At 62.6% G+C, this 11,281-nt stretch overlaps 2 protein-coding genes across 2 annotated transcripts; one reads left to right on the top strand and one right to left on the bottom strand.

The window, feature by feature from the left end:
* Positions 1-156: 156 nt before the first annotated feature.
* MNEG_3938 (hypothetical protein) lies at positions 157-4,239 on the bottom strand (the record flags this gene model as incomplete). Its single annotated transcript, XM_014047590.1, has 12 exons — positions 157-228; positions 520-585; positions 758-803; positions 989-1,071; positions 1,275-1,386; positions 1,673-1,788; positions 1,965-2,036; positions 2,264-2,365; positions 2,606-2,728; positions 2,938-3,093; positions 3,465-3,706; positions 4,224-4,239. Coding segments are annotated over 12 exons (1,206 nt in total), but the record flags the coding sequence as incomplete, so codon positions are not given.
* Positions 4,240-4,363: 124 nt separating this feature from the next.
* MNEG_3937 (hypothetical protein) lies at positions 4,364-7,376 on the top strand (the record flags this gene model as incomplete). The annotated part of the gene is made up of 6 exons (XM_014047589.1): positions 4,364-4,584; positions 4,819-5,034; positions 5,233-5,386; positions 5,556-5,663; positions 6,080-6,391; positions 6,630-7,376. 6 exons carry the CDS (start codon positions 4,364-4,366, stop codon positions 7,374-7,376), a joined length of 1,758 nt encoding a protein of 585 aa, XP_013903043.1.
* Between the last annotated feature and the right edge of the window lie 3,905 nt (positions 7,377-11,281).

Here is an 11,281-nt window from a genome sequence, read left to right as displayed (position 1 = left end):
GGGGTGGGGGTGCACGGGGCATGCGCAGGTGAGGGGTTCTGTTCTGCCCGGACTTGATGTTGGAGGTGACATCAATCAGACCAACACCATGTATGGGTAACCACAGATCCTTTCCTGTGCCCCCCCTCCCCCCGGGCCTGCTTCACGCCGCCCCACCTTGGCCGCGAAGGACTCGAGCTCGTCCCGGTACACCGCCTCCACCTTGACACGCAGCTTGTTGGGCATAACCTGGGGGGGGGGGGTAGGGTGGGCGGACGGGTGGGAGGTAGCAGGGTGCAGGTGATACCAGGGTACAGCTGCGGGCGGCGTTGGGGATGTGCAGGTGGGGCGGGGGGCAGACGGCAGAATCCAGGGGGATGAGCGTTGATGTGTGAGTTGGCTGACGAGGTCGGGCTCATGATTTGAGTAGCTGTGTAGTTTGAGCAGATGTGGGCTCGCTTTGGCGAGGTCCGCGTTTCCAGCGGAACATGAACAGGCTGCCTTCTCCCTAGGTGCATGCCTCCCTGTCAGCCGCCGCACCTGCAGCACATCCCCAACCGACACCAGGCCAGCCTCGCTCTTGCCCATGATCATCGTGCCCATGTCCTGAGGGTGGGGGTCGGGTCGAGGGTGGACGGCTGATGTGGAGGGGAGGGGCTGCATGTTGGTCAAGCCTGGGGCGGCCTGATTATCGTCGGCAGAGCTCGGCACGGGCAGGGTGACGGCTCGTACACAGGGCGGTCCCAACCCCCTGCGGTGCCAGTGGTGGGCCCCCGACCTTGTACTTGTCGATGATGGGCATCCGGAAGGGCGCAGTGGGGGGCCTGGGGGACACAGGATAGCGAGGGTGCAGCGGGCGGCGTTGACGGCAGGCATTTGCAGCCACAAAAAGAGGTGCTAAGCAAACATATGAAAACACTGCCCCTTGCTGCGTGCAGCTGTCTACATGCTGGCGCCCCGCCACGCTGCTCCCGTTGGGGTGCATCCCCCCAGCTCTCCCATGCCGCACCTCTCAGCGATCTCAACAGAGTCCAGCGCCTCAAACAGGGTTGGGCCCTGGTACCAGGGGCACGCCTCCTTGCTGGCCCGGTTCTGGAGAGACCCAGGGATGAGGGGGAGGCCCGAGAGGTTGGGAGGCAGTGGCCGGGTCGGTCACGCGTTGTGGAGCAGCTAAAGCACGCCAGATCCAATGCTGCCCTGCGTTGCTGCGCGTGAATGATGCACGGACTACACATATGGCATCCGACGCCTGCGCCTGGGATGCGCCGTTGCCCTCCCCTCCGGGGGCCCCGCACCTTGACGTTCTGGCCGCTGAGTGCGCTGATGGGGATGAAGGTGAGGTCCTTCTTGGGGTTGTAGCCCGCTGTCTTCAGGAACGGCGTGAGGCCCTTCACGATGTCGTCGTACCTGGGGGAGCAGGGAGAGGACGGGAGGGGGGGGGGCGCTCGCATGATAATGCGCCGTTGGCAAGTGTGCCGCACACCAGCTTGTGCGCGATGTGTGCGTGTGTGTGTGTGTGTGTGTGTGTGTGTGTGTGTGTGCTGATGCGAATGCCGACGCGACTGCGCAAAGTGCCCCAGAGCAATTCGCCGTGTGCTGCAGACGGTGCATCTTCTCTCATCACCCTGAGGCTGGGTCCCTTTCCAGTGGGCCCCTGAGATACACCTCCCCCTCCCTTCAAAACCGTGCGCACCTCTCCTGGCTCCACTGCCCGCCCTCCAGCACCACGCTGCTGTCGTCCAGCTTGTTGACCACCACGATCAGCTTCACAACACCCAGGGTCTTGGCCAGCTGGGCGTGCTCACGCGTCTGTGCGGTGTTCGAAGCAAATGGCACGGGGTGCGAGGGTTGCGGATGGCAGGAATCGCAAAAGTGACAGCTGGCTCTAGCAACAGTGCCAGCACACGTCAGGTGGCGGCCATCACAGCAGTGCACCACTCGAAGACCTGCCAACTGCGCGCCCCGCTTGCGCCCTCTCCCCGCACCTGCCCGCCCTTCTCGAACCCGGTCTCGTACTCGCCCTTGCGGCTGCTGATCACCAGCACGGCCACATCAGCCTGGGACACGCGTAAGGAGGTGTGTGTGCGTGTGTGTGGAGGGGGGTGGAGAGAGAGCAGCAGGCCCGATCCTGCTGAAGCTCACGCCTCCATCCAACCGGCCCGCCAGGTTGTGGAATTGAGGATGTGTTGAATCAACAAGCTCAGCCGCCACCTGTCTGCTTGAGAGCCTCTCCCCGTGCCCCGCTCCTCCCGAACCCGCAACCCGGCCCTCTCGCCGCGTGCACCTGTGCCGCGCCCATGATCATGTTGGGGACGTAGTTCTTGTGGCCTGGGGCATCCAGAACAGTGTAGCGCCGCTTCTCAGTCTCAAACTTGGCGCGGCCCACCTGTGAGGCAAGGCGGCCGTACAGGTTGGGCGACGGCGCCTCCCCCGGCTGGCTGGAGACCCCAAAGCTGCGGTTCTGGCGGCCATCAGCCCCGCGCGAGGCTTGACCTGTCTCTGCATGATCGTTCCAACCACAGCTTCTGTGCAGCATCCTGGCTGCCACTTCTGCTGCTGCTGCTGCTGCTGCCCCACCGGCCTGCCCCGCCCCTCATGAGTGGCGTCGTCCCCTCCCGCCGCCCACCTCCACCGTGATGCCCTTGACCCTCTCCTCCTCGTTGGTGTCCATGATGTAGGCCATGTACCACGACTCGCGGTTCTTGTCCTTGGCCTCGCGCTCGTACTTCTCAATGGTGCGCTTGTCAACCTGCAGGAGGGGGGGCATGGGGGGCGACCAGGGTGTGCTGGGGGGGTGGGGGGTGAGGAGGTGATGCAACGGTCAGCTCAGCTCCTATGGAGCCTGCGGCCTGGCCAGTCCAAGGTGCCCAGTGCCCCATGCTCCCCAACTCAGATGTTCAACCAGCAGTTTCTGGCCCTGTCATGCTGTTGCAGCTTGGTGTGCCCTCCTTGTCCAACCGCCGGCATGAGCGCAGCTCGAACGAGAACAGCCGCCCTCCCCCAGCCCCCCAGCTGTCTCGCCTGGTCTGTGACAAACAGGATCTGCCCTCCTAGTGTGCTCTTGCCGGCGTCCACGTGGCCGATGAACACCACGTTGAGGTGATCACGGGGGTCCTGGGGCACAGTGCCCAGGCATGAGCAGCGTGAAGTGTGGGCGGGCGGCGGCGCGCCAAGAAGCAGCAGCGAGCGAGTGCACTTGTTGGCCCTAGGCCCCCATGCGCAATTCTGGGAATCGCGCCCTCTGCAAGCAAACACTCCCCTCTGCCTAGCTCCCCAGCAGTGAGCGCCGCGACCTGCAAAGCCTTCCTCCACACAGACTGCGTCCTTCGCCCGCGCCGCCGCCGCACCCGCCAGATTTCTGCTGCCCTGCACGCCTCCCAACCCAGCCCAGCCTGAGGCCCGCGTGCCGTGGGCCATGCAGCACAGTGCTCACAGCCACCCAGCCACGGCCCAGCCACGGCCCAGCCACAGCCCAGCACCCCCACCTCCTCCAGCAGCTTGCGGTAGGTCTCCACCACCTTGCCCTCGTCCTCTGGCGCGTCAGGGATCACCTCCACTGCAGCCGCTGCGGACGATGCTGACACAGAGGGCGCAGCAGCCGGCTCATCCGACACCTTGAGCTCCTCCACTGCTGCTGAGATGGCATCCGCATCGCCGTTTGAAGGCACCGGCGGCGCCTCAGTCTCGGCGGGTGGCGCAGCACGCACGGGCGCGGGTTCTGGCGCTGCTGCGGGCGGCGGCGGTGAGGGGGCTGCAGCTGCGACTGGCGCGGGCGGCGGCGGAGGCGGCGCAGGCTGCGGCGGCGGGGGCGGCTGTGCGATGGGTGCTGTTGTGACGAAACCCTGGCCTGGGATGAAGGATGGTGCAGTGACGCGCGGCACGAACGAAGCTGCCGCCGCTGACAGCCCAAGGCTGGGCTTTGGCAAAGCGGCCGCCCTGGGAGCGGGCGCGGGATCCTCCCACGATTCGGGAGGCTGCCCGCTCATCCTGTGGTCACCCAGCTGCGGATCAGAAGCGCTGTCCCTGCTGATGCAGCGTGCAATGGAACTCGCTGTGCTTGCGGCTGGCTCGACGGTAACGTCAGCTATCGGCGGTTTTCTTGATTAAAACGACGAGGCAAGTTGAATGCAATGCGTCCAACGTTGAACCTAGCCGGTAGCTGCTGAACACCCTTGTGAGCTGTATTGCACTGCCGATCTCCGATCGTCTGCTTTTGTGTTTTGAGCATTGGGGCATCAATGTACACTTAAATTCTTGCATCTTGACCAGTATAAAACGCGTCGCTGCGCCGTCTAGATCTGGGAGTGCTTGTGTCACCACCACGCCCATCAAACAGCGGAGAGCATCGATCCCGGCACGTCGCGCCATCGACGAGCCGAGCATCATGGAAGATGAGGCCCCAACGGGCGTGAACGACCTTTCGCCCGCCTGCTTTGTTGCCGTGTTCGGCACCCTCGGTGCCGCTGAAACAGCACGTGCGATGTGCGTGCACCCGCTGTGGGCGGACAACCTGCGCGACGACATTCTGTGGCGGCCCTACTTTGAGGAAGTGTTTGCACAGCGCGATGCACGTCTGCCCGACGAGACGGAGGCGGCATCCTACAGGTAGGGCATTGGTGTCGAGAGCATGTCCCGGTTGCCGACGCTTCACAGCTCGGCGGCAGGCAATGTTTTGCTGCGGTCTGTTTTGCCAGACAACCGCACCCGGTTTGGTGAGCAGCCCATTTCCATGCAGCTCGTCGCATTTTGGAGAGGACGTGGGTTTAGGCGTGACGTCCGTGCCTGGCGCCGTGCTGACAACGTCGGTCCACCTGGCCTCTCCTGTCTGTGATTGTGCAGGGCAGCGTTTCTGGCTTGGACGGCACACTTTGCCGAGCTGCCCTCGTCCCTGACCTCGCGTGCACTGCACATGTGGGCGCGGCTAAGGGGTTGGCTGCAGCAGCATGCGCCGTTTATTGCAGACACGCTGCGGCCGGGCGCGTCGGCGGCTGCGGTGGTCGAGGCGGAGGCGGCGCTGGGCGTAAAGCTGCCTCCGGCTCTTGTGGCCATACTCAGGTGCGCCATGGCGGCTTTGCTCGGGTGAGTACAATTTTTAGGGCTACAAGGCCAGGCTTTCAGAATCGGCTTTGTGCAGGCAGTCGCTTGGCTTGCAATGATCTTGCTGGTGACAACACCGGGCAAAGGTCAATACCCAGCCCTTGACATTTGGGAATGCATTCAAAGCTTAGCTCTTGCACCACCCTCACCCTCCAGGGTCCACGACGGCCAAGCGCTGGAGTTTGACCAGGCCTTTGACCGCTACGTCCAGTTCCGCACCCGGCTGCAGGAGCAGGGCCATGCACCAAACACCGCCAGCACCCTGGGCACGGCACCTCCGCCGGTGCCGCCCAGGTGGCACCCCAGCATGGTGCGCCTGCAGCACAGCACGGCACTCCTGCCCGCTGGCGTTGGTGCCCGCCGTTGTGAATGATGGGGCGGCTTGTCAGCCGGTCGCGTGGCCAGCAGGCCACTCCGGTGTCCCGGATCTCCTGTCCCACACAACAAGGCGCCTAACCCCTGCCACCCTCCCCTGGCAGGTGTGGGGTGTGTTTGGCGGCTACTCCTTCTACGACCACATGGCGTCACTGCGGCTGTTTCCCCTGGAGCGCATTGTGTGGTGGACTACCTTCTTCTGGTCACATGCGGTGCGCACGTGAATGTGCGTGTTGTGTGAGAAAATGTGTGTGGATGTGTGTTTCCGGTGTGTGTTTCCGGTGCGCGTGTGTGGGTCGGGGGAGGCGTTCGACAGTTGCAATAATTGCTTAGGTGCACAAGAGCCTCTTGGAGCCAGAAGCCTGAGACATTCGATGTGTTGCTGGGCACACTTGCATACACCCCCTTGGTTTCGGAAAGGGGGGAGCAACATGCTGCTACCCCTGTTGCCATGGCATTCGTCTGCAGGGGCTAGGTGCTCCCCGTAAAATCTGAATGTTGTGGCAAGCCCATCGCCTTTTGTCGCCACAGCACTTGTCCGTGCAAAAACCTCTGCTCACCACACCGGCACGTCTGCTTTACCTCAACCCCGTTGGTCGCAAACATCCACGCACGCAACACAATGCAGCCTGCGCCCATGCCGCGCCACCTGCTGATCATCGGGGCCAGCTCCAACCTGGGCAAGCTGCTGCTGCTGGACGCAGACAGCGGGGAGGTGCGCTTGGGCAGCGCACAGGACCGCATGCCCGCAGCTCCGCCCGGTCCCGATCCTGACGCGCAAGATGGCTGCCTGCGCTGGATGGAGGAGTGGGCGCGGCGAGTGGCCGCGGGATGGTATGAGGTGGACGACGTTGGCGTGGCCCCACGGCGCGCGCGCGGCATTGTACTGTTCCCTGTGGTGGAGCCGCTCATGGCCACAGCCGTCACGCGCGGCCTGCAGGTGAGGATGTGCTGATGGACACTGGGGTAGCACGCGAGCCGCACGCATGCTGCCGGTGCTGCGCTGTGCCGAGCAGTGCAGTGCTGCAGAGCTCGGCCGTTCGCATGCTGGCGCCCACTCATGCCCTTTTCTCTGCAGCTATGGGGATTGAAGTGCAGCATTTCTGCAGTCAATGTTTTACTAGCTTTGCCCCGTCTGCATTCGTTCTCACGGGGCCCACCACCACCAACCCTGCCAGGTGCGTGTGTCGTCTGTTTTTGCACCAGAGATGTGCGGTGAGGGTGGCACCCGCTACTTCTTCAGCTACAGCGTGCGCTTCCGCCTGCTCTCGGCTGAACAGCAGCAACAACAAGCGCAGCAACAGCAGCAGCCGCAGCAGCAGCAACAGCAGCAGCAGCAGCAACAGCAGCAGCAGCAGCAGCAGCAGCAGCAGCAGCAGCAGCAGCAGCAGCAGCAGCAGCAGCAGCAGCAGCAACCTCGTCGGGAGGGGCTGCAGGGCCGGCATTCGCCAGGGAACCAGCAATCACTTGAGGCGGATGCGGAAGAGCAAGACCAGCGAAGCGAGCAGCAGCGGCAAAATAGCGCGCCGAGCACCAGCAGCGGCGATGCAGGTGCTGGCACCCATGGCTCAAGCGGGGGCAGCGGTGGCCCAAGTACAAGGACGGGCGGGGGCTGCAGCGGCATTCTGGCGTGTCCCCAGCCGCTGCGTCGCTGCCAGCTGGAGTCTCGTGCGTGGCGCGTCCTGTCGGATGAGGGCGAGCTGCTGAATGAGGTGGCCGGGGAGGGGGTGGTGGGGCAGTACCCCCAGCTGGAGGCGGGAGGGCCAGAGTACGTGTACCAGAGCTGCACCCACCAGGCGGAGCAGTCGGGCTTCATGGAGGGCGGCTTTGTTTTTGTGGAGGGCACGCTGGCACGGCCCGAGGGTTCCAGCTTCACAGCGGTCTGCCCTCGCTTTGAGCTGCGAGTCCCCGAGTACATCTTCTGATGGTCGGGGCCATTGTGTCGTTGCCCCTCTGCATTGGCACTTGACACAAATGTTTTTGGCACCTTGCTCACCCCAACTTTGTGCGTGTGGTGTTCACGCAGAGCTGCTGACACACTTCACTTCATTTAGTACTGGAGCAATGCGCAATGCAATCATGAAGTGAGGTGGCCCCTGCCCTGACACACGGTGGCGGTGTGCTGATATAATGCACTGGACACAACACCCCTCCCATCCCGAGCCATCCATCAGCATGCAATTCATGCGCGGCTACAGGCGATGTAAAATGCGCGCTGCTGGCCAAAAGCGAGCTGCAGTGCTGCTGTTGTCATGCACCTGTTGGGGCGAGCCTGGCCGGATTGAAACCAGCTTATACGGTGCTGCACCACCCTGGCATACCGTATGGTATCGTTCCGGCTATCCTACAAGACGATTGTCGTTCGGTTCAGTGTTTGCACGGTGGTTATCCACGCGGCCCAGACATCCTGCGTGCAGCTAGAGCCCAGCGTTGCTGAAAGCGTGTTAGCTTATGCCGGATTGATTTGAACAAAGCGTTACCTGCACTAAAGGTGTCGCCTAGTTGCAGCGGACCCTCCCGCCACAGGCGCATGCGGCGGCGCTGCTCATCCCGTCGTCGCTGCTGCTGTCACCAACGCTGAGAGACACCCTCAACTGTTATCCTGGTGGCTGTGGGAAATCAACTACGTCCCTCAGTCACGCAGCAGCTGTCACAAATGGCCGGCGAGAGGTCCAACTCCGAGAGCCCATCGCACCTTGTGCTGCTTGTCAATGGTGAGGCCCTGGCATCGCACGGCAGCACACAACCTGTCCAGAGAGCTATGCCGTGTCCATTGGAATTATTGAATTGTCAGGTCCTTGAACCACCACAAACACACGCTGTCCCTGCGCCACACCCTGCCAGGCATATGGGGCGGGCAGTGGGACTGGACCCGATTTTCGGCTCGCCTGGTGTCGCACCCAGCGGCCGGCCCCATGCTGGTGCATGCGAGCGGCGCCAACACCGCGCTGCAGACAGGCGATGGTGCGACTCGGTGACATTAATGGGAGAATTATGAACTGCAATCTTCTCCGGGTAGCTGCCCAAGCCGTCCGTCCAGCGCACAACCTCACAACACCCCTAATCTGATCAGGCATTGATGTCTGCGGACAGCGGCTCGCTGTTGAAGTGCAGAGTGTCCTGCAGGATCATCCGTCCCTGAAGGAACTGTCCATAGTGGCGCACAGGTGGGTGGGCGGGCGCTGCGGGGGCACGTGATGCGCACCATCACCTGCGCACATTGAAGTAATGGTTTTGGCTGTGAAGCCGCATGCTGGCTCAGCCCCGCTCTATCAACTACCATTGCTTGCGCAGTATGGGGGGCCTGATTGCGCGCTATGCCCTCGGACTGCTGGCGGCAGCACCGGGCGAGGATGGGGCGCCGACCCCCCCTGGCTCACTGCTGGGGGGTCGGGTGCGAGCACGATCGTTCGTGACGATAGCAACGCCCCACGTGGCGTGCAGCAGCAGCTGTACAGAAGAGGTGGGTGCTTGACAGGGGCTGTTGGCCGCGTTTTCCGCTCACCCATGCCAGGCGCCTGCCAAAGATAGGCCCCGCGGCCATTCTAACGGCCCTGCACCCTCCCACCAGCCGCCGCACCTCCCCTCACCTCCTGCAGGCCATGCCGGGCAGCCTGCTGATCCGGCTGCTTTCCGTCCTGCACGCCAGGGGTATCGTCCGCTTTCCTCGGGATCATCCCCACCATCCGCCCCACAAGCAGGGTGACCTGCACAAACATCATCATCATCATCATCAGCAGCAGCAGCAGCAGCAGCAGCAGCAGCAGCAGCAGCAGCAGCAGCAGCAGCAGCAGCAGCAGCATGTTGTCATCAAGGTGCACGCGCTGCTAGCAGGCCCCACACAGGCCATGTTCAATCGCAGTGTGTCACAGCTCATCGCAGTGGATGAGCACCCCCTGCCACCAATTCGCCAGACAGGGTATGTTGCAGCGAGCACCCCTCAAGCGGGGCCGCAGCCCTCAGAGATGCACACTGGCCCCAAGGTGGCGGTTCCACGGCTTGGCTCGTGCAGCGGTGTTGAGGACATTGCCTTTGCACCCCTCTTGGATGTGATGGTCTCCGACTGGCCTGGCTTGGCATTCATGTCAGGTTTGGCGGCATTTGAGACCCGGGCCGTCTTCTCAACGGCAGGTGCGCGGGCCCTGCAGAGCAGGGCAGTGCCTTTCAGGCATGTGAAGTGCGATTTCTGAGCTAGGCCGCCCTCCCAAAGAGAGCTCCAGTGCCCTATTGCTGAAGCAATTGCAATCATCCACCATTGCATTTGCCTGCAGGCGGCGACCACCTCATCCCCTGGGCATCCAGCAGCCTCAGGCACACCTGCGACCTGCCATGCCACCCTGCGCTGCCCTGGTCGACCTGGCAGCCACAAGTGGTGGAGGACAGGCGGCCCCACCTTACGACCACTGGCCGCAGCAGCAGCTATGCAGCTGGGAGGCCACAGGAAGACAGAGGCGCGAGCAGCAGCAGCAACAGCGGCAGCGCCGACGGGAACAGCCCTGTTGTGAGCCGGTCTGTTGAGACGGTCGTTGAGGCGGCCTTTGGCGGCTCGCGACGGCGGGGCGGAGTCAGCGGGCGCCTGGACGCACTGCAGTCGCTGCCCTGGCGGCGGTTCGACGTAGTTTGGCCGTGGTGCCACCACACATTTTTTGCGCACAACGCTATTCAAGGCAACGGACCTACTGGCCACCTGGGTTCCATGGTCACACAGTTCATCATCTCGCTGCTGCTAGAGCTCAGCGCTGATGAGGGCGTCCGCTCCCTGTAACAACCGCCCTGGGCTCCCTTGTGCTTCAGTCTTCAAGAGTGGGACGGGCCCATGCTGACTGCATGTGCTGTTCACACACAAAAAACTTGGGAAGAAAGAACATGTGAATAAAGAGCTTGTGAGTAATGCAACCCATAGCGGCGATGACAGTGCAGCAATAAATTGCAGGGGCGCAAGCTGTGCAGTTGGGGACTGGCACTAGTCGCTCAGTAGCGGCGGCCGCATCCTGTTGGCCCCAGCCCAAACAATACAGTTCTGCGCTACTTTGCCGATTGCATCTGCCGATGGTCGTGGAACTTATGATAATTGAGTTCGCACAGCACACAGACGAACCCATATCGCCGCAACCCAGCGCACGATCGCATCGACGTGGCCAAGATCAAAGCGGCCATGTGCTCGCCGTAGAGGCCGTCAACAACGCGTATGGGCCCCCTTTTCAAGAAAAAAGGCGTCATTCGGTTGTTTTCAGATTCTCACGAAAAGTGAACCCCAGTTGGGCGCAGATTCACACTGCAAGTGCGCAGCTGGCGCATATCAGCGTACGCTGACGTGCGCAGTGGCGCATCGGGATGGCGCCCTTGTCACCACTGCAGCAGCAACGTGCTGGGCGGGAAGACAGCCAGGTGATGTCTCACTCACGGGTACGGGCAGGGATACCCCACTTGCGTTGAGCACTCTGCTGCTTGCCGCTCACCCGCCACTATGCCCCTGGTGAGCCGTCGACGGCAGACTACAACTCCCGAGGTAGTTGAGACATACTTTCGTCTCACATCCAATGGTGGCTGCGCCAAAAGAACAACCCGCGGCGGATTCGGCCCTACTCCTGCTGCCATCGCGCACGCTCCAACTCCTGCAAACCAAACAAGCCGCCATAAACGTCTCTCTTGTTGCTGCAGAGGGTAGCATGGTTGGTGGAGGATGCCGGTATCTCGGATCCCTACTACAGCCAGGACACAGCAGAGCGTGCCTTTCGCAGCGCCTGCTTCACGCTCAGCCTGGGAGTTCTTGGCAGGTGTGTGTGTGTGTGTGTGTGTGTGTGTGTGTGTGTGTGTGCGCGTGTGTGTG

This window comes from Monoraphidium neglectum (assembly GCF_000611645.1).
Source record: "Monoraphidium neglectum strain SAG 48.87 unplaced genomic scaffold scaffold00520, whole genome shotgun sequence".
Taxonomy (NCBI): domain Eukaryota; kingdom Viridiplantae; phylum Chlorophyta; class Chlorophyceae; order Sphaeropleales; family Selenastraceae; genus Monoraphidium; species Monoraphidium neglectum.
The sequence above is the reverse complement of the archived record's forward strand: the minus strand, read 5'-3'. Positions and strand labels throughout refer to the sequence as shown.